General features: G+C 58.3%; 2 protein-coding genes across 4 annotated transcripts in view; one reads left to right on the forward strand and one right to left on the reverse strand.

The window, feature by feature from the left end:
* Positions 1 to 811: 811 nt before the first annotated feature.
* INSRR (insulin receptor related receptor) lies at positions 812 to 16923 on the reverse strand. The gene is made up of 23 exons (XM_032637655.1): positions 16873 to 16923; positions 15967 to 16126; positions 11773 to 12324; positions 9893 to 10196; positions 9652 to 9794; positions 9294 to 9438; positions 8215 to 8429; positions 7807 to 7933; positions 6171 to 6409; positions 5790 to 5957; positions 5502 to 5697; positions 5266 to 5307; positions 4968 to 5188; positions 4592 to 4728; positions 4345 to 4507; positions 4053 to 4158; positions 3302 to 3354; positions 2889 to 3118; positions 2293 to 2403; positions 2002 to 2161; positions 1582 to 1711; positions 1315 to 1449; positions 812 to 1055 (listed from the first exon to the last, which is right to left on the reverse strand). Exons 2-23 carry the CDS (start codon positions 16049 to 16051, stop codon positions 812 to 814), a joined length of 3906 nt encoding a protein of 1301 aa, XP_032493546.1. The 5' UTR covers positions 16052 to 16126; positions 16873 to 16923.
* NTRK1 (neurotrophic receptor tyrosine kinase 1) overlaps positions 1975 to 24454 on the forward strand; it is a 35451-nt gene continuing 12971 nt past the window's right edge. For 2 of the 3 annotated variants that reach the window (XM_032637667.1, XM_032637669.1), the window contains exons 1-4: positions 18288 to 18548; positions 21634 to 21708; positions 21984 to 22055; positions 23911 to 23979. In XM_032637667.1, coding sequence (XP_032493558.1) covers positions 18337 to 18548; positions 21634 to 21708; positions 21984 to 22055; positions 23911 to 23979 — 428 coding nt within the window. In that variant the 5' untranslated portion in view covers positions 18288 to 18336. Of the gene's footprint in view, positions 2084 to 18287; positions 18549 to 21633; positions 21709 to 21983; positions 22056 to 23910; positions 23980 to 24454 lie in introns of those variants that run through there. The other variant, XM_032637675.1, reaches the window with a different exon arrangement.

Below are 24454 nucleotides of genomic sequence, written 5' to 3' on the forward strand. Positions count from 1 at the left end.
CAGACCTCGGCCTTTATTGTGCCTTCTCCAGTCTTCCCATGAGAGGCAGGGGTGGGGGGCAGAAGTGAGGGCAGGGAGGAAGCAAGGCTATTAAAGCCTTAATAATCCAAGGGTAGGAGGGGGATTGAGGGGGAAAGGACTGGGAGAAGGGGTGAATCTGCCCCAAGGGAACGCCCTGGAGAAGAGGAAGGGGGAGCACCAAGCTTGGGGTCTTTGGGTATGGCAAAGGAGAGGAAGTGGGGTGAGGGCAGGCCTCCAGGCCAGGCTGGGAACCCACTTGCCCGGGTCCCTGGGTTCTCCTCACAACCCCTGCGGAACGGGGCGGAGGGGAGGAGGTGAGAGGAGCAGTCACGTGGATGCCCAAACCCAGCCTCCCAAACACAGACAGAGAGGGTTCCAGCCCCGATTCTGGTTGCTCATCTGGTTTCGAAACGCGCTGGTGGCCCCAGATGCCCACGGGAGCTCCGAAGCCGAGGGTGGGGTTCCCCAGACGCTGCCTCTGGGGCGGGCAGGTCTCTCTTCCTAGTCTGAGTAGGCTCTCTCACTCAGAGGGCAGGATGTCTTGTCCTTGGTCTAACCTCCACTTCTGTTGTGGCCTTGATTACTTCCTCATGGAGGATCAGATTCCTGAGAAGATCTGTCCTGCCGTGACTCTGCTCTGCTCTCCCCGTCACCCCCGATCTGTCCTGCTCCTGCTCTCTGTGCCCCCCTCGGCTACCCCCTGCCCTGTCTCAGCATCTCACGGCTGCAAAGGTCAGGTCCCTTCCTCTCTGCCCATGGGAGGCCAACCAGCCAGGGAATGGGGTGCCCCTCAGTGCCCTGGACCCCCATTTTGGGGGCTGAAGTCTGAGGAAGCCCCTTTAGGGGTTGGCAGGGAGTCGGGCTCTGCATCTGTGGGCAGCAGTGAGGCCCGGGCCCCCCGGCACTCTGGGCTGTAATAGAAGGAAAGGAGGCGGAATGAGGGCCGCAGCTCTTCCTGTATGCTGTCCAGGATGTGGGTAAAAGTTGGGCGCAGGCGCGGGTTCTGCTGCCAGCAGCGGTGCATCAGCTCCTGCCTGGTGGAGGTGGGGGGCAGTGTCAGAGGCGTGCACACGTCCTGCCTCCTGCACTGAGAGGGTCAATCAGTGTGATTGTAGGGGGGGTCATGGGGGATTATGTCTGAGAGGGTCACAGGGGAGTAAATGGGGGTTGTAGTGGGGATTTTGAGTTGGAGGGCTCAGAGCTGGGGATCAGTGCAAGTAAAAGCATCAGAGGAGGTGGGCCAGACTCACGGGGGTGGGATAGGAATAGGCAGGGCAGACTGGGGTGACTCACAGCTGAACGGGACAGCTCTCCAGCTCCTCTAGGACCCCGCCATCCATGACGAACTTGAGCACCTGCTCATTGGATAGGCCCTGGTAGGGTTGTTCAGCCAGGGTCACAATCTCCCAGAGCACCACGCCAAATGACCTGGAGGACGCGGAGGAGGGCCTGAGCCCAGCACCCTTAATGCAGCTCAGCGCACCCTAAGGAGTGCACCCAGGCCTCTCCCAAGGCCCTGCCTCCACACCCCCTGAGCCCTCTGCTCCAGCCAGGCCCCACCAGACATCCGAGTGGGTGGTGAAGATTCCATCTTTGAGGGACTCAGGGGCCATCCAGCGCACAGGCAGCAGCCCCTTCCCGCCCTTGCGGTAATAGTCTGTCTCATACACATCTCGAGTCATCCCGAAGTCTGGAAAGCGAGGGTAGACGGGGTGTGGGGGAGCAGAGCCATTCACCAGCTCCTGCCCCAGGAATACCTCTCCCAACCCTCTCCACCTCCAAGAATCCTGGAATGTGAGGGCTCAAAGGACCTCAGAGATCATCCCATCCAAATCCTGCTGCTCTCGGATGAGGAGACTGAGATCCAGGGTGGGGGGCTATCAGGGACAGAGCTGTGGGACAGGCCTGGGTCTCCTCAAGCCTCGCTTAGGGGGAGTCACTCTACCCAGGCTGCCCCCACCCGCCTGGCCCCCTCTGTACCCCCGATCTTGACAGTGAAGTCCTGGGACACCATGCAGTTTCGGGCCGCCAGGTCTCGGTGCACAAACTTGTTGGCAGCGAGGTAGGCCATGCCATCTGCGATCTCACCAGCCATCTGGATCATATCTCCCAGTGCTGGCTGAGGGAGCCCAGGGTTGTTCTAGAGCCAAGAGAGGGGGCTAGTGAAGTAGGAGCTTGAGGCTGGACTCCTGCCCAGTGATTACCCCTACAGCTGTGCCCAAGTCCTCTCTAACTCCCCAGCCCCTCACCCAGGATCTTCCTGGTCCCTACCTCTGCCTCAGGCCGCAAGGATCGAAGATGGCTCTTGAGGTCCCCTCGGGTCATTAACTCCATGATGACCAGAGTTGGCTGGCCCTGAGACACCACACCCAGGAGACGTACCTGGGATGGATAAAGAGCCTGGTTGCAGCTCTACCCAGCTCTACCCAGCTCCCTTGATCTCCCTGGCCAAAACCTTGTTCTGCTCTCACAGCTGACCCAGACACCAACCCTCCTAACCCCAACCATGACCATAACCCTAATCTTGACCTAACAATGACCCTGACGCTAACCCATGACCTTAATCGATCTATCATCCCAATCTTCATGATTGAACCAACTCTGACCATGATCCGAATAATGATGTGAACACTCAGTATTGACTTCCACCAGGACTGATTTCAGCCCTAGCCATGATCCTACCATGGTCCTATGATGACCCTGTTTCGACTCTAACCCCAGCCATGAGCTTTACCCCAATTAGGATCCTAACCACAGGCCCAACCCTGAACTTGATGGTGCCCTGAAATCATCTCTGATCTTTTCCCTCTTACCACATGAACTTCACCCTAATTTTGACCCTGACAATGCCCTTGACCCTCCCTTACCACATGGTGACACTTGAATGCCTTCATGACAGAGGCTTCCTTGAGGAACTCAATGCGTTCTCGTGGGCTGGCCAGCTCATTCACCGTCTTCAGGGCCACGGGCGTGAGCTCCTCTCCAACCTCAAGTCCTTGTGCCAGCCCCTCGTATACCATCCCAAAAGAGCCCTGGCCCAGTTCCCGGATTATGGAGATCTGCTCCCGAGGCACCTCCCACTCATCAGGGATGTACACTGAGAGGAAGTGGGAGTCACAAGGCAAGGGTACTGCTCTCTGCCACACCTCCACCCACTTCTCTTCTCTTCTGAAGGGCTCGGGTCCCAAGGCTGCCTTCTCCAAGATGGTCTGGAAGTCTGCCTCTTCTCCCCTCCTGTCTCCCTTTCCCACACCACCCGTCCAGCCACCCCCAGACCTACTATGAGAGGCACTGAAGTACTCCGGATTCACAGAGGTATACAGCGTGCTGTTTCTGCAATGGGAGGTGAGAGGGTCAGGCTGGAAGGGTCCTCGGGAAGGAAGAAGCAATGTCAGAGGACAAGGAAGAGGGACATTCCAAGGAGGAAGGAAGTTGCTGATCATAACCCCTAGCTCTGATCAGGGTGACCCCTGCCTGGGGAACACCAAGCACTTTCCAAGCTAGTCTTGGTCCTAGTCCTGGGATCTGGGATCTGACAGGCTGGGAAAAGGGAGGACAGAAGTAGAGAAGCTGCTGTCTGCTCAGCTAGTCCTCAGAACCCAGCTAATCAAAGTCCTGCCCTCAGTTCCCTCTCATATCCAGCCCTAGGGGGATCTGACATCAAGAATCCCAGGATCCCAGGACACATCCTGAGGTCTCCTGCTTCTCCCCCTGCTATGATAGGACCAGTTTCATTAGTTCTCAGGCTAAGAGTATGGTGACCAACAGACCCAGTATGCCCAGACTGAGGGGTTTCCCAGGATTTGGGACTTTCACTACCAAAATCAGGAAAGTTCCAGGCAAACGTGGACAAGTTGGTCCCCCTAACTGAAAGGTATGTCTCTTTCCTCCATGCCGCCCCCAGGGGAAGAGTTACTGCTTCTAAGGAATTCCTTTCTGCTGTCTCATCTACTACCCTCTGATTGCACTGACCTTATGATGAGGGCTCAGGGAAGAAGGGGGTTGGGAACCAATATGGGACTTGTCATCACCTCTTCTTGCCGTAGAAGAAACCGAGGGCAGCAAGAATGATGAGTAGCATGAGGCCCACGGGGGTGACAGTGAGAAGGACGCGCAGCCCCCCGGAGTCTTCCTCCTCTGGTGGCCAGAAGGGTCAAAGATGGAGAAGTCAGAGGGTAGAGGACACTCCTCTTTCCACAATGGGAGGTGAGGATGGGGGAGGGATGGGGTGGAGGGGCCTGTGGTTTCCACAATGGGAGATGTGGCTGGGGACCCAGGTGGGGCTGTTTGGGAGTACAGGTCTGGGACAGCGGCTCTGCACACCTGGGCCAGGGATGTAGAAAGCGACACCGTCTGTCCAGGAGCCATTGCCAGCCAGGGAGGTTGCCCGAACTCTGGCAGAGTAGTTTCCAGGAGGCAGCAGGGCCAGGTGGACGCCCCCAAACTTGGCATATCGCAGGCGGGACACACACAGCACTGTGGCCTCCTGAGGGCAACACAGAAGAGCCGGCTGGGAAGAGGATGGAGGCACAAATTGGGGCTAGGTTAGGGTGTTTCCTGGGGTACCTACCTCTCCCAAGCGGCGGTACTTGATTTCGTACTTGAGAATGAGTCCGTTGGGGTCTGGTGGCTCGAGCCAGCGTAGGAGAACACTGCTCTTACTGGCTGCCTCCCAGGCCACCTTCCCTGGGATGCCATCAGCCTCTCCTGCGGGAGAGGGCATCAGGCAGCCCGGCCACAAGTATTTCCTCTCACCTTCATGTTCAAACCCAAGGGCGCTAAACTGGGAGGTTTGAGGAAACGCTGGGATTATGGGGACTGGAAAGGTTGAGCAAACTGCGGTCCTGAGGTTGGCGGGAGGTCAAACTGGCTGGTTGGAGCACTAATTGGTTAGGGTCCTTGGGGTCGGTGTGTGGGCGGGGTAGAGCTGGGGGGGGGTCACCTACTGTGGGGCATGGTACGTGCAAAGACGAAGGTGGCAGCGCTGCAGCCCACAGTGTGCGCCGCGTGGTTGCAGGCATGGATGTCGATCCGGTACTCTGTGAAGTGGCGCAGGCCCTTCAGCACCGCTCGCTCCCGGGGCACTTTGTCCTCCTGGATCTCGAAATCCGAGCTGTTCCCCCCAAGCCGGAGGGCCCCGGCTGCCCGGCGGTGCCTCCCTGAGTCCCTAGGGAGGGCGCGAGTCAGAGCCAGGCCCTGGTCCCGGGAGCCACGCCTCTCGGCCCCTGCTCCGCCCCCGCTCACCTTTGAGGGCTCTTATTGATGGACGTCACCTTCCAAGGGGATCTGGGGAGACCGGGGGATCGGGGGTGGGGTGGGCCCTGTCAGGCCCGCCTGGAAGGCGCCCCAGTGCCCTCTGCAACGGCGGACCGCCTCCCAACCCCACCCACAACCCAGGCCCCGCCCCCCCCGCCCCCGCCGCCCCGCAGACCCCGCTCGTCAACACCCTGGCCTCCCGGCTCTCTCGTGCCGAGACGCACTTGGGGATGGTGATGGCGTTGTGTAGAAAGTTTTCAAACTTCTTCTGGAAGGAGGCCTCCTGTGCCTCCAGCGGTGGCAGGACCTGCCCAGGAGGTGGGTGCTGGCAAGGGCAGCAGCCAGGCTCCCTGTCGGCCTCGAGCTCCCCGTCTTCGCGGTCGAAGCGGGGCTCGTTGTTGCTGGTGGGCAGCCTCAAGCCTGGTGCGGCGGCGGCGAAGGAAAGAGTTAGACTGGCAGCGCCCGCGGCCCGACGCCCCAACCCCTCCGGTCCGCGCCTCCTCCTTGCGCACCGCGGTGGCAGTAGTCATTGAGGTAGAGGTCGCTGTCCTCTGCCAGGCGTTGCCACAGCACCAGGTAGTAGGTGATGTTTCCGTTGCGCTGGGTCGGTGGCTTCCAGCGCACCAGCAGGTGGGAGGAGGAATTGGACGTGGAGATGACGTCCTGGGGCACTGTGGGTGCTGGGGGTGTGAGTAGGGTACAACTGAGGGGCTGCAGATCCCCCTTTCAAATACTGTCTGGTTATGGGCCCTTCTCTCTGAGGTCCAGCCTCCCAGCCTCTATAGGCCTGGTGTTCAGTGACCCAGCTTCTCTATTTCTGGTGCTTGGGTTCCCCCATTCTCACTAGGACCCAGGCATTTAGCTCCAAACCCCCTTCAAAGGCTTCAGCCTACCTGCAGGTAAGGTTCGGAGGTAGATGATGGGGCTTTGGGCTCCTTGGTGGGGGCTGTCCTCTTCAGTGGTCAGCGTGATGGCCCGCACAAACACTGCGTACTGTGTCCAGGGCTTCAGCGGGGCTAGGGTCACACCTGGCTCCTGGGTGCGGCTTAGGGGCAGTTCCACGTCCAGTAGGTTCCAGCTCTGGGCCCCACATGCATCTGGACCTACATGCTCTGTGGCATTCTGGAATGGGCTGAACACCCCATCCCTAGAGATGAGGGGCAGCTCAGCCCCAACCCCGGTTTCTAGCACCCCCTCCTCTCTGAATCACTCCAAGACTGTCATTGTCATGCTTCTTCCAGTATGAGGGCATTCAGAAGCAGGTGTGGGTCTGCCCTTTGGGGCAGGTGCCTTGTGGACATGACACACTCACTGAGTGGGTCTGCTCGGAGCTGGAATTGAGCCAGGATCCCCAGTATATCTCTAAGGGAGCACAGCCATAGCCACACCGCAAGGCAGATGCTAGGGGAATTTCCTGAAAGACCTCGAAGATTCTTTGCCCTTTGAGTCCAAAGGCAGTGGTGTATAGTCCTGCAGAATGTGAGCTGTACAACCGGTGGGTAGGGGTGGGAGGTCGGGGCTTTACATTGCAGTCCATGTTAGCATTCCTTAACGTGCGGTCCATGGCCCAGAAGATTCAGCATTACCTGAATGCTGAAGCTTGTTAGAAATGCAGATTTATGGGCCCTGCCCAGGACTAATGGAATCAGAATCTGTGGGAGCGGGGCCCAGGAATCTGTATTTAACAAACTCTCCAGCTCCTCGTGCTAGAGTCCTTCATCTTCCACTGAGGCCTAGGAGAGCCTTGGCCCTGTGAGCAGGCCTCCCACCATTAGTTTTTCTCCCTTCCTCCCAGGCCAGGCCCTGTGCTAGTGGGCAACTAAGATCTCTCCATTTTAATTCACAGGAAATGATTCCAAACCAGGTGGCTCCCATCTTCTATCTACCACAGAGGGTTAGTACTCCTCACTCCTGCTCTCCCAGCTTGCCTTCCCAAATCCATCTCTCTCCTCTAAAGAGTTCTATTTTTGATCCCTAGCCATGCTTTTGGAGAAGTTCTTCCTGTGGTCTAACCACTATCCATCCTGCTATGGTCAGTACATTCCCTCCAAAGAAAAGAGCAGCTGGTCCTTGGTTGTCCCTGCTCCCTCCCTTCCTCAGACTTTAATGAAATGCTGGCAAGGATATGCATAACACTGACCAAATTAGTGGGTACTTCCCAAACCGCTGCTGTCGGTACAAAACATTAGCCTAGTGAAGTGAAGTTTAATTATCCAGGCCTTCCCAGCAGGGCGCCTCTCCTGGGCTTTCAGAAATCCTGATTGTCCTCTCATCACTGGTTAAGGTGAAACTGAGGCACGAAGGGATGAAGAAGGTGAGAGGAGAGAGCCAGACGTGGGCCCTACGAGGGAGTACGACTCTGGGGTCCTGGCTTGCTGGCTCTCCACAGCCCCCACCCCGGGGCTCTGCCCTCACCTGCCTGCGGTCGTGAACAAACTGACGTGGTCGGGCTCTGACCCCGGCCCGCTCTGGCCCTGGCCCCGCCCCCGCTCTGGCCCCACCCACTCTGGCCCCGCCCCCGCCACTCACGACTCCTTGTAGTACACGATGAAGCTGAGTAGGTCGCGAGCCTCCAGCGGCTCGAAGCGCTCCCAGCGCAGCAAGATACGGTCGGCCTCCGTCACGTTGGACACGAAGCGCAGGGTGCGTGTCTGGCCTGTTCAGGGTGAAGGGCGAACACTTGCTCTTGACCGTGTTGAGAGCACCTGCTTGAGCCGCCTACTCCCAACCCCCACCCTGACGCCGCAGCATCCCACCCCCAACGTGGCCTCTGAAGAGAAGTGATCACATTGTCCCCTTCAAGCGTCCCCTTCCACCCGGGAGCATGTCTGGTGTATTTCAGTGTGTGTGAAAGTCAGCGTGTGCGTGCGTCTGGGTGTTCCTTGGGGTCACATCTCTCACTGCCAGGGTGCCAGGGGTTGGGGTATTGGGCCTCACAGGCAGCTCGGTCTCCGTTGGTGCGGGGATTGATCTCTGCCTTGTTTTGCCGTCCCTTCGTGCCAGTCACCTCCTCCAAGCGGTAGATGTGTTCCAAGCAGAGGCGTGGGTTGAAGGCGAAGTATATCTTGCCCACGGGAATGGTGAGCCCCGCAGCCACCCAGGAGCCCAGCTGTTGCAGGTTCTGGTTGTCCAGCACGTACAGAGTGTAGTTCCTGGGGGAGGCCAGGGAACCTTGCTCTGCACGGTTCTTGCCCCCAGTGGGGGCAAGGGGTGAGGAAGGGGATGTCTTACGGGTTCTTCCTGAAGGGGCTGCACTGGGGGCACAGGGAAGGAGCGGCACACAGCAGCCCACTCACACCAGTACACACGGGGCATTCGTACACACCCACTCGGTGCCACTGACCAGAAATGTGAGGTCCGGCAAGTCACCCACAGTCTGTGTTTTCCTCATCAGTGAAATGGGGTCAACTGTTTTTCTGCCTCCCTCCTTCCCTCATCTCACATTAATTGAGCACCTGCTACGTGCCAGGCTCTGTCCTGGCTTTGGGGACACAGGGAGGAGTGGGACTCAGCCTGGGGCTATGCCTCTCCAGCTGGAGTGGGGGCACCCCTGGGGGTACATGAGAAACCACTTGGCTGGATGGTAATTTAAAACATTATTTTGAAAAATCCTGGCTACATTAAGGGTAGGCCTCGACTGGTAAAGGTAGGAATGGGTTTCAAACCCAGGCAGTCTTGCTCTGCAGCTAAGAGGATCAGATGATAGCAATTATAGCCAATACATATAGAGTTATATGTAACTATAATTTTATGTAGTAATATATACTTTGTTTCAGGCTCTGTTTTAAGTGCTTTATACATAACAACTTAAGTAATATTCACAACAGCCCTAAGAAATAAGTAGAGTTATATTAACCCCATTTCACAGATGAGAAAGTTGAGGACCAGAGAAGTTAAGTAACCTACCCAGAGTCACACAGCTCGTAAGTAGCAGAGCTGGTTCCCATACTCTTCACCACAGTTCTGGGAGTGTTGGGGAGGAGATGAGACAGAAGGAACTATTTCTGACCCCTTACCCATCCACCATGGTGTCCCCCCGGATTAGTTTGAGGTTCTTGAAAAAGCCTAGGGACACGAGGGCAAAGGAGTGCTTGATTTTGAGGAAGCCAGTGATGGTCTCTACCAGTCCCAGGCTGCGCTGCAGCTCCAGCTCCAGGTTATCTGGGAATGGGGAAGACAGGGCTGGAGCAGGGGCAAGGAAAGTGATGGTTCCATTGGGAGGGGGGAGCTGAATGGGGGCCAAGGGAAGGGGGCCCTCAGGGCTGGGACCCAGGATGGTGGAAAGCGGTGCTTTAGCTGGATCATTGTAAGGGGTGTGGCCTGGAGGAAGGGTGTGGCCAGGAGGAGAGGTATGGTCCTGAGGAAGGCACTAACAGCCTTGACGAAGATTGAGGATGAGGCTCCCTTCCACGTGGGTGCAGCCCACCAGATCCTGGGCTGCCTGGACAGAGTCGATGGTCTTGGTGCCCACTTTGCACTCTTTGGGGCATAGCCCCTCGCATTTGTGGCAGAATATGCTAGTAGGGGCAAGCAGAGGATGTGGCATGAGCCCTGGACCAGTGTGGGCCTCCTCACTGCTCCAAGGGTGCCCCCCCCCCGCCCACCTGACACTCACCTGCTGTCATTACGGGTGAAGCCTGGAGGGCACTGGGCCAGGCAACTACCCTGGTGGATGCCAAAGGTGGAGGCGCGGCCAGGCACAGAGCGCAGGCTGGCACAGTGCTCCGCCGTGACGCAGCGCCAGGACTCATGCTGGTAGGTGCCTGGAGGGCACGCCCTGTGGCAGGCACCCTGGAAGTAGAGGTGACGGCAGGCGACACAGGCATGGGGGTCTTCTGGCCGGCTGCAGCCTCCCAGGCATTCAGTGTGGCAGCACTCACCCCTAACGGTGCAGGCCAGCCCACGGGGACAAGGGCACACTGTGGGCAGAATGCTGCATTAGACCTTACCCATGCCTCCTTGGTCCTAGCTCCACCCCCTCCTCCTGGGCTAACACTCTTAGTCTGCACCCAAATCCCTCCAGCTCAGATGACACCTGTTGCCGACTCTGTTTTCTGCAGACGGGGGCTCTTGAAGATAGGGACCGTGGCCCCTCTCTGTGACTCCTCACCTCCCACAGTGCCTAGTCAGGGGTGTCAGAGCTCAGGACCAAGCAGTGACCTTGTCTATCAGGGCTGCTGCTCCCCAGCCTGCTGTCCTGTCTAGGCCTAGTGCCCAGATCATTGCCAGGCATGGGGCCAAGGTGAACAAGTCAGCTTCTCCTGAGGAGTGAGGTCCAGGGCAAGGTGGGTCTGGGAGTGTGTAGAAGGAGGGGCCGTCCCTGGTCGTTTGACCCATGCCCCTGCCCATACTTCCTCCCTCTTCAGCGCTCTGCCCTGGGTGGGAGGTGGTCCCAAGCAGATGTGGATGGGTTTGCGGCCAGGTGCCAACGGCCTGGCTACCCTGCACAGTGGCAGCTGGATGTCTGTGGGAGCGATGCGTGTGGCAAGGGTCAGCCAGGGCGTGTTGACACTATACAGAGAGAGGACATGCAGCAGCTGTGTTTACAGCCAACAGGGAGATATTGGGGAGGTGGGGCCCAGTGGATACAGCAGGGATCTGGTTACTCTTCTGCCCTCACGCTGAGGCATTGGGGTGAGGGGAGCTGACCTCCAGGAGCTGCATGGCAAGAGCCTCAGCTTGGGGACCCCAGATCTGCTTCCAGTCTCTGAAGGTCTTCTTTCCCTCCCCTATAACTTTCACTTCCTCCTCCAACCATCCCCTCCTTATTCCACTCCTCCTTTTCTCCACTCTTTCCTTCTGTTTCCCCTCCATGTACCTTACCTCCTAAAGAAGATCCCACGTCACATTATTTGTCCTCACCTGCCCTGTCATTCATCTGTCACCTCCTCCTTTCTCCTTCCACCCAGCTCCCGACCTTCCCATTTCAATACTGCCAGCCTGTGCTGAGGCCATTTTCATCAGAAGCATAGAACTGTGAACATGGCCCAGGCACTGCTCTAATGTTTTACAGAATAGCTCGCTCTTCATCACAATGCTCTGATCGTTTTACAGATGAGGAAACTGAGGCACAGATTAGCTAAATAACATAGCTGGTAAGTAGTAGAGCCGAGAGTCAGACACAGGCCAGTCGGCTTTGCTCTTGTCCACTGCCCCATACTGCTGCTGTGTACTGACTTGTATCCATTCATGCCACCCTTCCCCTCCTCACCACGTCCAACTTATACCTATCTTTTACTGTCTCTCCGTAACTACCTGATGCTGTCTTGTGCCCACCCCTTGACTGCCTTATGCTACATCAGTTGTTTAACTTTTCTGAGCCTCAGTTTCCTCATCTGCAAAACTGGAATAGCAACAGCACCTCCCTCATAGGATGAGTGGGGATTAAAATAAATAGTGTCGGCAAAGTACTTACCCATACCATCTTATGGCCAGCCAGCCCCATTTGACCCTGCCCCCTCTGTGCCCCCAGTCATGTTCTGTGCCAGTGCCCACCTCTCTGGCAGTGGCTGGAGGTCCAGCACCTGTAGTCGGTGTGCCCGCTGAAGGTGGTCCTGGCACAGGGCTCGCCAGTGGCGCCCAGCACGCCAGGGCACACGTCGGGACACTCCTCGCCCAGCTTGTTGCCCACAATATGGTTGGCGCCAGGTGAAGGCTGCAGCAGGCCCCAGTCAATGGTGGAGAGGTGGCAGAGCTCCTGGTTCTTCTCCACGCGCACAGCCCCACTCAGCACGGCCCCCAGCGCTGGCAGCCCCACGTCCCGCAGGTGCGGCATCTCGAAGATGACCAGCGCGTAGCCCAGGAAGAGGCGGGCACCGCGGATGACCGCTAGGTTGGGGAAGAGGTCACGCAGGCTCTCCAGGCCATAGACACGGAAGAGCAGCAGGTAGTCGGTGACCTGAATGAGGCGTGGGAAGCTGAGGCCATGGAAGTCCTCGCCGGTGGCCGTGAACATGAGTAGGATCTGCAGGTGGCCCTCCACCACGCTGCAGTTTTCCAGTCGACGCAGCTCTGCCACCTCTGAGCGGATGTCCAGGCTGGGGCACACTGTGGGTACAAGTGCAGGTAGCCCTCAGTACCGTTTGGGCCAAGCACCCCATGCGTGACCTCTTCCCCGGGCCTCAGAGGCCTCATTGGCAGCTTGGAGGATCCCCACCAGATGAGCCAACATGGGCAAAAGTGAGCTTCTGAACTTCCCTCCCAAACTCACGTCCCCTTCTCAGTTGACTGCAACTTCATTCTTGCAGTCAGACTCCAAAACTAAAGCCTCCATGATTCCTTTCCTTGTCTAACCCCTATACTCTGTGGGCTCTACCTTTAAAATGTATCCAGGGCCACCTGAACTTCCTTCACCATCATCTTCTCCTGGCTTTATAGCAATAGCTTCCTAAATAGTCTCCTCACCTCCACCCTGTCCCCTCTTTCTTCTGTCTTCCACTCTATAGCCAGAGTGGAAACACAACGCACAAGTTGGATCACTTTCCTCCACTGCTCAAAACTCCCCAATGGCTTTCATCTAGCTGATGAAAAGCCAAAGTCCTTACCGCAGCCTACAGGGCCCCTGCAACTCTCCAACTTCACCCGCTTTCTCTCTCTTCTTCAGACGCACTGGCCACGTTGCTGTTCCTCAAACAAGCTAGCCAAGCTTCTGCCTTGGGGTCTTTGCACTTTCTGTTCCCTCTGGCTAGAACACTCTTCCCTCTCAATGGCTCCCTCACCTCTCTTAAGTCTTTGCTCAGATGTCACCTTCTCAATAAGGACTACTCTGACCATCCTATTTACTATGGCAACACTCCCTACTCCCCTTCCTACTTTTTTTGGTAATAAATAAATTTATTTATTTATTTATTTTTGGCTGTGTTGGGTCTTTGCTGCTGCGTGGGCTTTCTCTAGCTGTGGTGAGCGGGGGCTTCTCTTCTGGCGGTGCATGGGCTTCTCATTGTGGTGGCTTCTCTTGTTGTGGAGCATGGGCTCTAGGCACGCGGACTTCAGGAGTTGTGTCACGTGGGCTCAATAGTTGCGGCTCGCGGGCTCTAGACTGCAGGCTCAGTAGTTGTGGCACCCGGGCTTAGTTGCTCTGTGCCATGTGGGATCCTCCCGGACTAGGGCTCGAACCCGTGTCCCCTGCAGTGGCAGGCAGATTCTTAACCACGGCACCACCAGGAAAGTCCCACTCCCCTTCCTACTTAATTTTTCTCCAAATGCTTAACGCTGGCTAATATACAATTTGCTTATTTATTTTGTTTATTGTAAGCTCCAGAAGGGCAAGGATCATTGTGTAATTCATTGCTGTATCCTTGGTGCCTGGTATAGTGCCTGGCATGAAATTGGTGCTCAATAAATATTTGATGAAGGAATGAATGAATGAAATCTGTGACTGGGCAGCAGTAGTCTGAGCTTCAGACACTCCACTTCTCTCCCAGGCCTGAGAAAGCTAGATGCCTGGTCCCTGCAACTGTTTACTCTCGAAGGGACATTCCGTCGCTCCCATTGCCAAAAGTTCAAGTTTAAATTCCTCAGCCTGACATTCCAGGGTGTTGATAAACTGGGCCCCGCTAATACCTCCAGCCTCAGAAGAGTTCCTTGGCCTGCCAACACCCTCAGTTCTTGCCCTGAAAGCCTCAGGTCAAGCCCCCACCTTCCCTGGCCCTCTGAGTTAATCACTTCAGGCTCAGCTGCACTTAGTCCAGCACCCACACCAGAACACCTGGGGTATTGCCCCAACATTGCTTTCTGTCTGTCTGTCACCCCCTCCAAGGAGGGAGGCTGCTAAGGGTAGGACCCTTGTTAGTCAGCATTCCCACATGGTGCCCAGTTCAGGGCAGGAACCACTGGGCACTCAGGGGTTGTGGGTTGAATCGATGGACATCTGGATCCCAAGTCCAATCCTCCCTGGGGGACCTGGGTGTGTCTGGCTTCTCTGGATCGCAGGGCCCCAGCCCCCCTTTTCTTTCTTTCCCCAAGGCACATAGGACCATTCTCCTAATGGGCTGGATACCTGGTCCCTGCACTCACTTCTCCCAAGGATACCTTCCATGTTCCCCACTCGGGAAGAGTCAGGTCTGAAACCTTCAGCTTGCCATTCAAGTCCTGCTAACCTCTCCAGTCTCCACTCCCTCCCTTCCTATCCAGCCCTCAAGCAACAAGGCACCCATCATACATACCCAGGCCCATTCCCTGATGGTGAAAAGGGGGTGGCCAGGCTAGGCTGGCTCCCTGGGGCTTACTTCACACCTTGTCCCTGTTGTCATTAACGGTCCCTGTGCTTGGCTCTACCCAGCAACTGTGTGTGTGTGTATGTGTGTGTGTGTGTGTGTGTGTGTGTCTGAGCACATGCAGGTACACATGCATACACACAGACAGGGAGAATGAGAAAACACTTCTAGTCCCTCCAGGCAAAGGCCAATCAGGCTCTGCAGGCAGATGGGGGGTTCTCTCAGGAGCCCACATGCCACTTCCCATCATGCCCCAGCCTCTCTAGGGCTCCCCTGATGGGAGTCATTTGGAAAAACAAATCTACGACCTTCACAGGTTAACCCCTGCCTGCCTCCCTTCAGGACATGGTGGTGTGCAGAGCTGCACTGGGAACAGGACATCTGGGTCCCCTGACCAAACACCGCCCTCCCCCGCCCCCTGCCCCCAGGGCCGTGCTCCTGTCCTGACAACTGTGCTCCTGGCTGGCATTTGCTATGCCCTGTCCTGGCACAGCAGTGGAGGAGGCGAGGGGTGGAGGAGGCGAGGGGTGGAGGAGGGGAGGGGTGGAGGAGGCGAGGGGTGCAGGGGTGGGGCTATGCCTTGCAGGCAGTGCCTCTGTGACTAGCACTCTTCAGGGGACCCCCTGCCCCAACCCACTCACATCACTCCTCTGTCTCTGCAGGAAGGGGAGACTCTGTTCTGCCCCTGGAAGTCCCAGTCTGAGGGCATCACGGGACCCCTCAGGCAGGCACAGAGAACTGGATTCCTGAGTTTCCTCAGTCTGGAAGGGAATAGTGGGTGTGGGGAAAGGGACATCTCTTCATCCTTCCGCCTTTGAATCTTCCACCCTCAGCACTTTTTCCTCTCCCTGCCAAGCCCCCAGCACCCTCATGAGGACCACTTCGTCTACATGGTCCCAACCCCCAAAACCCTACACATGGGAAGTGTTTAGCCTGGGGACTAATTAAAAGAAGCTCCCTACCCCAGCGGATGGGCCCTCAAAGTGGGGGACATGGGACAGAACCTGGAGACAGGAGCCCAGGACCCCAGCCTATCTTGATCTCTCAATTCTCTGAGCTTCAGTTTCCTGTCTGCACAATGGGTTCAGTTACTTAATGGTGCCTAGTTTTCAGCTCCCCTTCCCATCCTGGCCCCTTTCCCAACATTCAGTGGCTCTAGAAAAGACCTCTAAGACTAATCCCCTCATTTTGACTCTCATTCAGGCTTTACTGGGATCACTGTTTCATAAGCAGGAATGGAGGACATCTATTCATCCCTGTTTCAGGGTCCTTCTCATTTCCCAGGAAACTGAGAGGAAAATGCCCACCTCTGGGAAACTAAATGCTCTTCCTGGTGGGAAGTCCTTCTGAGACCTAACCCCAGTCTTCATGTCGAAGTAAGTAAATAGACGTGTTCTGGCTGGAAGCTCAGTGTTTGGCCTCCCAGTCTGCTGGAAGGGAGATGGGGCTCCAGGAGACAGTGCTGGGGACTCACCCTCGCGAGTGTCCAGGCTAAATCCCAAGGAGAGGAGGATCACAAGCAGGCAGGCCACCCATGGCCGCAGACTGGGCACTGCCATTGTCTTAGTCCTGCCTTGTGCCCAGTCCTGGCTCTTCTCCAGATGGCTCCGGGGAGGAGAAGGACCTGACAGGCCCTAAGGGACACAGAGATGCAAGCTTCAGAGGGAAGGGGAAGGGAAGGGGCAGAGTGACAAAGAATCCCACACAGAGATGGCAGGAGACAGAAAAAAAGTCATGAGAGCCACAGAGACACAGACGGTGACAGGCCGCTGGAGCCAGAGACTCAGCGTGAAAACAGAGACAGAGAGATGAGGACAGAGATGCAGACAGCAACGGGAAGAGACTCAGAGAGGCTTCCAGGGAAAGAAAGTCACACGGTGCAGAGCAAAAGGCAGCGCAAGAGGCCGGTCAACCCCGAGGGCGGAGCAGAAGCCCGGGGCGGGGGCGGTCCCGGGGAGCGCGGGACTCGCCGGGGACAGTCTCCCCGGATCCCTCCGGGCGCGCTCGGCTCCCCAGCGCCAGCTGGCCGCGCTGCCGCTGTATCTCCCTGGGTGGCACGCAGGGGCCGCGCCCAGCTCCCGCCTCCCCGCCCCAGACCGAACGGATGGGTTTGCCGGGACCTCTCTGTTCTCTCCGCCCCTCCCGCCAAGCCAAAATATTTAGCCTGACAACTCAGGGGTGGACAGGTCTGTTGGGGAAATAAGGCCAAAATACAGGGGGATGGTGGGCCAAGAACAGAGCTCCCCCCAGCCCCGCTGCGGCTGAGGTGGGTCCCCCCTCCCTCGCCCCTGCGGACTTCTCCCAATTGGGGCTGCACTGCCGGCCGAGCGGCGGCAAGAGACCGGGCCCCTCGGGGAGGGGCGGTTCTAAGTCCGCCCACCTGCTGCCTTGACACCTGCGGGGTAACTGCTGGCAGCAGCGACCCGGTGAGCTTGAAACCCGGCGGGAGTGCGACCTGTCTCCGGAATAGTCAAGTCCTTCGCCTCTTTGAGCCCCTGGCAACCTCCTTAGGAGCCTGGCACTTCTGCTTTCGGGCGCAAGGCTCTGTCCTAGTTAAGTCCCTTAGTTCCAACCAAAATCCTCGTGGAGAGGGCAATGACCCCGTGGGGCCCCGCTTCTGTCTGGTCACCTTCCTGAATTCAGGCTACTTGGTCGGTCGGTCTGTCTCTGTCTCGGGAAATTGGGGGACAGTCTGTGCTGGGTCCCTGGTGGAGAAAACTCCTCTCGGAGGGCTTCCTTTGCGGGTTCCTTGGGCCCTTCTCTGCCCTACCCTTCTCCAAAAGTCCCTCCTCCAGAACCCCTCTTCCTTCCCCTTTCCCCGGCTTGAGGCCCGCAGGGTGAAGGGGCTGGGACCTGCCCTCTGACTGCTGCTGGGGACCCGGGGCTTTCCGGGTTCGCGGCTTCCTTGGACCGACGGGTCCCCAGCTCCGCCCGCGGGCGGCTCCCGCGTCCGAGGAGCTAAGAGAGCTATTAATTTCTCCGCGCAGAAATCGATGCTCTTGTCAGAACGGCGATCGATGCCAGCCCAGCCCAGCTTGGCTCTGCCCAGCCTGGGGGCCAGTGCCGGCTGGCCCGGGTCAGTGGCTGACGCTGGGTCACCAGGCGCCGCGCAGTGGGGGCTGCAGACTGCGCCCCCACCCACCCAACCTCGGAGGAGCTCACACCTTTGCGCGCGGGCTTCCAGCGCCACCCTGTGGCCTCTCCTGGAAATCGGCGTCTCGGCTCCCGGGTCTCCATTCGCCTGCTGTTTGGGGGCGACACCTTCCCTTTCTGTCTCTTTTGTTTTCCTTCCCCAGGTCCTGCGTTTGGTCATTTGGGGATCCCTTCCCATTTATTTCTAGGCTTTAGAGAGTGTTTCACCTAATTTATCCCAAGTGACGTGCACAGTCCCTCAGGCACGCGCCCCGTGCGGAGTGAGATCTGAGGCCGGGGGCTGGCTAGGATGACCTGGACAGCAAGCTTTCCCTAAGCTCAGTCATCTCCCCTCCCACCTAAATACAGCTTCTTTAGGCTGGGAGAAATAATGTATTAACTTCCCAGTTCCCCTACTTCCAGCAGACACCTCCGAGGAGTTCTGCGGCTGCCCTTCCGCGTCTCCTGGAGCTGGGGGTATCTTGGGGGAGTAGGCTGCCAGGGTGGGGGGCAGAGCTGGGGACTTAGAATAGGAGGGGGAGGGGTTGGAGTCAGGGGGGCGGAGCGAGGCCGGGCGGGGGCCGCTGGCTCCGCCCTTTCCTGGCGGCTGGGTCTTTAACACTGCCCAGCGCACATGTCGCGGGAAGCCAGGCAGCCGCTGCTGGAAGCGCACAGACGGCTGCCCGGCCGGGGCGAGGCGGGCGCCGCCGCGATGCTGCGAGGCGGACGGCGCGGGCAACTCAGCGGGCACCGCCGGGCTACGGGGCCGGGCAGCCTGCTGGCCTGGCTGATGCTGGCATCTGCGGGCGCTGCACCCTGCCCCGATGTCTGCTGCCCCCACGGCCCTTCGGGGCTGCTCTGCACCCGGCCTGGGGCCCTGGATAGCCTCCGCCACCTGCCAGGCGCCGAGAACCTGACGGAGCTGTGAGTGTCTGACGGGCGAGGGGGCGCAGGGACAGGCGGGCATAGCAGTGCCCCGTGGGCACTGGCTTGCCGCTTGCTTGCTGGATCAGGAGGGGCGGGCGCGGCGGGAGGCTGATACCGTGCAGCCCGCAGCTGTGCCTCGGCTTTCCTCCGCTGCCCTGGCAGCCTCCGCAGTTACTGCCTGGAAGTTGGGCTCAGGGCAGCTGCGGTGCCAGCTTCGAGGAGAGGAAAGGGGGCTCTCTGTGGACCAGACCTGAGAGAGCCCAGCCTTCTAGAAACCGCTTTCTGGAGCTCAGCCAGGAGTCCACCCTCTGCCCTATGCAGGGGCTGGTTATCCGCAGAGACATCACCCCCCACCAGTTTGGCATCCTCACCATTTTCCTTTTCCAGGGAGAAATCAGCCCCCTCCCCTTTCCTAGTCATGACCAGGCAACACCAATTCTCTCTGGAATTGGGAATTCAACTGGAATAGGTGGGAGGCGCTGAGGAGCCATAGCTTGGTGGTTGAGCTCTCTTCTTCCCACTTCCACCATCTCTTGTCCACACCACCTCTTGATTTGGATGTGGGAAATGAGAGCCCCACCTGGCTGCCCTCTCCCCACCCCATCTCCCTCACCACCCTTGTCTCCCTACTTTGGGCAGGGAGTCAGGGGCCTTGCTGAGAGACTCTCCTCCCTTCGGGACCGGAAACTAAGAGGAATCTCCAGCAATTGCAGTACTCTGACATCCTGCAGTAATTGGTTACAAAATACTCAAGTACTTTTTAGCAGTGGGTGAAACCTATGGGAGTATTCTGTACTTACTGGCCTAGAGGTACTCAAGCGTCGCATGGTGGTGGCTGGAAAATACTTGAGTATTCTATGTGGCTGGCGGGGCCAGCAAGACTTCTAGAAGAAGAAAGGAACTGCTAGAATATTCTCCTCCTGTGGCCTGGGGTTAGCGAATGGGCAAGGAGCCCTGGCCTCAGGTATGACAGGCTGGAAGGTATCTGAGGCAGGGGCCATCGATGTCTGGAAGTGACTTGAGCAGCCTGCGATAATTGGCACTGAGTTACTTGGGTATCTTGTGGTAATTAACAGGAAGGTACTTGATCTCTCTCCCTAATGGCCCTAGGGAGATGAGGAGGCAAGATGGCCTTGTCTTGGTCTGGACCTAGGTTTCTGCATGATGGGAGGGGGCCTGAGGTCCAGACTGCCACCCCCAGTCCCGTCCATTCATCACTCTGGGCCTTCAAAGCAGGGCCCAGGCTCCTGAATGTTCCCCATCAGCCCTCTCTTTTCCTGATTCCCTTCCAAGCCCCTAGTAGGTACAGCTGGGGGAGGGGGTGGAAGTGTGGACAGGTTGGGGCTGGGGGGGGTGGGAGGCATGCAGGGTGGTGAGCTGAGCTGTCCCTCTGGGTGGGGGGGGGCCGTCTAACCCCTGCCTCCGCCTGCAAGGTCCCCTCCTCCTCCCTCACCCGCAGAGCTAAGGAGGAGATAATGGACTCGAATAGACAGATTGATTATGAATCCAAACGAATGAGGCAGCTTTGAGCACGCTGCCTGACAGTTTGCACACACCCGGCCACACTACGTTCTCACCCCCTCCCGGGCTCCCTATAGCTCTAGGTCCTTTGGGCAGGGGCTGGTGGGGGGTTGGCAGGACAGGGACCTACTCTCTCTCAGAGTCACTGGAGTTTTACTCCCTAGACCTCAGGGGACTGAGGACCTGATGCCTGGCTGTCCTGCAGGGGCCAAGTCTGGGAAGGGCTGGCGGGGAGGGGTCATTCAGGCTGGTCCTGGTTCCCACAATTGAGGAAAGTACAGGGTAGAGGGGGAGAGTTCTGAGAACAGACAGTGAGTCAGGGGCCCCTGTGTGTGTGGTGGGGGCAGGCCTGACGTGCCGCTGCAGGGCAGCTGACTTCTCAGGAACTCCCTGGCGTGCTAGATCCAGAAGCTGGACAGGGCCTGCAGTGTCAGAAATCCCCCAGCCCTGCACGCCTGCTTTTACTTCTGTCTTTCTCTTCCCATCTTGCTTTCTCTGGCTCTCTGTGCTTATCTATCTGTCCCTCTGTCTCCATTTTCTTATCTGTCTCTCTCCTTGTATGTCTCTGTCTCTGTCTCGCTGCCTGTCTCCTCCTGTCGGTCCCTTCCTCCTAGGTGTCCCCGTTTCGCTCTTTGTTTTTCTGCACCCTGCTCCCCACCCTCAGCCTTCCCATTGCCCCCTCACTGTGAAACACAGCCACTCGTTGCCTCTCCACTGTCCCCAACTCTGACTCCGTCCTCTCATTGCCCCTCTCCTCTTCCCTGGGTCCCTCCTGGGGCAGGGAGGGGCTCAAGGGGTCCCTGACTGACAGCCTCTATGCCTGTCACTCACTTTGCTGAAAGATGGCGGGGGCGATGGAGGGGTTGTTTCTTGAGTGTGGGGAGGGACCAGCTTTGAGGGGGAGCGGGTGGGGTGTGTGTGTGTGTGTGTGTCTTCCCCTGTACGCGTGCACGGCAGTATGGGTGAGCCCAGACGGTGGCCCCTGAGCGGTGTGTTCGGGAGCGCATATTTACATGGCCACAGGGCTTCCTTTGTGCTGGGTGGGGCAGTGGCAGGGATGAGCGCGGGCCCTTTGTGGAAGCAAGCGTTTCAGCGTGACCCCCTATTGCTGAGCGTGCGCAGGGCTCTGTGTTTAAAAGCAGAACGTTCTCACGTGTGTGCGCGCATGAGAGCTATGCAGCGATGTTTGTCCCCGTGGGACAGCGTGAACATGCACACGGGCACACCTGTGGGTTCATGCATGCATGTGTGGACGTGTGTGAGGAGATGTGTCTCCGTGCGTATGTGTACACATCTGTGTGTGTGCATGCGAGTGTGCACGTGTGGCGGTGTGAGGATGCATGCACGGGACGGTGTGGCTGTGTGAGGTGGTGGGTCTCCATGCATACGAGGCTGCACGTGTGTGGGCATGCCTGTGCACGTGTCCGCGTGTAAACAGGTTTCTGTGTGACTGGGTGCATGTGTGCACACGCGCATGTGACTGGGAGGGAGGGAGGTGGGTGGGTGTGGGAACTCGAGTGTGGGCCTGGGCCCCTGTGACTCCCATCCCCTCTCCCCACAGCTACATCGAGAACCAGCCGCATCTGTGGCAGCTGAAGCTCAGTGACCTGAGGGGCCTGGGGGAGCTGAGAAACCTGTGAGGGGCTCCACACAGGGCCTGGGGGACCAGAGGGTCAGGGAGGGCTCAAGGGGCCTGGGAGGGGCGGGGGAGGACCTGAGAGGCTCAGGACGGAGGGGCTGGCCGCTCAGTGAGCTCAGTGGTCTCAGGGGTCCAGGGTGGCTGAGAAAGCTTTGAGGAGGGTGGGGAGGGGTCCAGGGCTCAGCACGGGGGACCGGAGGGCTGGCATGGGCAGAGAGTGTGACCCAGGGGGGCTACGACCCTCGGTGTTGATCCTGCTGCACCCTCCCCAGCACCATCGTGAAGAGTGGTCTCCGTTTCGTGGCGCCAGATGCCTTCCATTTCACTCCTCGTCTCCGTCGCCTGTGAGTGGCCAGGGCTGGGCAGAGGGGGGTGAGAAGACACCTAGGCTTGGGTGGCTAATGGGCTTGGCCCTCCCCAGGGAACTGTTCTGAGGAAGGCCCCAGCCTGGTCAGGGAAGTCGTTCCGCCCGTTCTCCTGGGGCCTTCTTCTCATCCACTTCACGGATGGCGGTGGCCTCAGCTCCCACCCCTGCCAGCTGGAAGGTCCTTCTTGCTGTCACACTTCCATGCTTCATGCTACAGGGACACTTCTCATAGGTGCCTGCCTCAGTTTTCTTCCCAGGGCTCAGATACACACCGGTCCAAAGGGAGCAAGGATCGGGAACAGGGCCCCGGGTTCTGGCTGGGACTCTATCTCCCACCTGCTCCCTGGCCCCTGGGATAGCCTGGGAGCTGCGGGATCAGATCTACCACTCGGTGTACTCCCCTGGGAGTCACAGCCACCCCTTCCGTAGAGGAGAGGGAGGGGCAGGGGTGGGCAGGAGACACCTCCAAAGGAGAGACCCTTGGAGTCCCTGGCAGCCCCTCTGAGGGTAGGAGTTCAGCTCCTCCTCTCACCACTGGCAGGTGGAGAGACGGGAAGTGTGGTGGGAGCCTGCCATTCAGAGTTGTGCTGGGTACTCTAAACTCTCTGTGTGTCCGTGATTTAGCAACAACGACGACAAAATGAGGTGATGTTACCCTCACTGACTGTGTACTAGGGCTTCAGTTAAAAATGTGTACTTGGGCTTCCCTGGTGGCGCGGTGGTTGAGAGTCCGCCTGCCGATGCAGGGGACGCGGGTTCGTGACCCGGTCCGGGAAGATCCCACACGCCGCGGAGCGGCTGGGCCCGTGAGCCATGGCCGCTGAGCCTCCGCGTCCGGAGCCTGTGCTCTGCAACAGGAGAGGCCACAACAGTGAGAGGCCCGCGTACCGTAAAAAAAAAAAAAAAAAAAAGCGTACTCAGTGACACCTCACGATACTTAGGTCAGTGAATCTTCACAATCAACCTGGTGAGAAAGGTAGTGTCATCTCCATTTTATAGATGAGAATTCTGAGAATCAGACGTGTTCAGTTTCTGGGCTGAGGTCACGCAGCTGTAAGTGGCAGGACAGAGGCACACTCAGCTCTGTCTGGCGCTGAAGCGGGTAGTCTTTGTGATCCCCCTGTGGCGGCTACCCTCCATCTCAGCCTCCACAAACTGAAAGACAGCTAGGCAAGGGGAGGGGTCAGGGCAGACCCCGCAGAGGCAGAGGGTCCCCGGAGTGGCAGCCTGGTGCAGGGTGTAGAGTCCTGGAGCTGGCCCCTCACCCAACTCCCTTTCTCTATCTCTACAGCTAGGGGGCTGGGGGCCTGGGGTCCCTTGCAGCCAGCTTTCCTTAGTCCCTGAGGAGGGGAAGGAAGGAGGAGTGGGGAGGGAAGCCGGGGAAGGACTGTGAGATCCTCACCACTGCGTCCGGCAGGCGGCAAGGGAGTGTGGAGGCCCCGTGATCCCCCTCCTCCTCTGGCCCCGTCCTGGGCTCTGTGGACAGGCAGCACAGATGGAGCCCCTGCCCCCAGCTGGGGCCTCAGCACTTTGCCAGCTGGGGCCAAGGCTTGGGGAGGGGTAGCGGCTGTTCCCTCAGACCACCCCGCTTCCCTGGGGTCTGGGGAGGGGGTTCAGTGTGGTTAACCCTTGTTGTCCCAGGGAGAAGAGCGGGACTCAGAGAGCCCAACCGGTCCCCCCTCTCCAGTGACTTGCGGGCTAGTTGTAGTTGCCAGGGCTGGGGTTGGGGGAGCCAGATGTCAGCTTCCTCCTGGCTCCTCCCCTCCCTCACACTGGGTCAGAGCGAGGTCGCTCGCTCACAGGGTCTGTCTGCTCTGTCTCAACTCCCGCAGGGATCTGTCCTTCAATGCTCTGGAGTCTCTCTCCTGGAAAACCGTCCAGGGCCTCTCCCTACAGGAACTGTGAGTGTGGGGACTTCCAGGGTCAAGAGCGGCAAGTGTGTCTGTGTGTGTGTGTGTGTGTGTGTGTGCACGTGTGCCCTCGGGCACTTGAACCTCTGTGTGACGGTATGTGTCGCTGTGTCTGTGTGGAACTTTGGGGGTGGGGTGTACTCTCTGGGGCCGCGTGTTTGGCTGTCCATATGCATGCTTGTGAACCCCCCCCATCGAAGCAGAAGCTGCAGGCCCACCCATTGAGGTGGTGATTGCCCTGGGCACATTTGGGGTGGGGGGTGGAGAGCTGGCCTGGACAACTGATTGCGTGTGTGCTTGGGGGGCTGGGGGCTGGCATGGTTCTCGGGGCCTGTGCACACCGGCACATCCTCCCACAGTGTTCGTGGGATGGGTGGGACGGCAGTGGTCCATGTTTGTTTGGTGGGCGCCTAAGACCTCTGGGTCACCCCGGAAGGCTGTGCCCTTCTCTCCTTGTCACCCTACT

This window comes from Phocoena sinus, chromosome 1 (assembly GCF_008692025.1).
Source record: "Phocoena sinus isolate mPhoSin1 chromosome 1, mPhoSin1.pri, whole genome shotgun sequence".
Classification (NCBI taxonomy): Eukaryota; Metazoa; Chordata; class Mammalia; order Artiodactyla; family Phocoenidae; genus Phocoena; species Phocoena sinus.

Excerpts from the sequence above, each read along its gene's own strand:
- INSRR (XM_032637655.1), bottom strand. The coding sequence starts at position 16,051 with ATGGCAGTGCCCAGTCTGCGGCCATGGGTGGCCTGCCTGCTTGTGATC. Across the intron at positions 12,325-15,966 it reads TAGCCTGGACACTCGCGAGG|TGTGCCCCAGCCTGGACATC; the intron begins GTGAGTCCCCAG and ends TTGTACCCACAG. Across the intron at positions 5,698-5,789 it reads CAATGACTACTGCCACCGCG|GCTTGAGGCTGCCCACCAGC; the intron begins GTGCGCAAGGAG and ends CCGCCGCACCAG.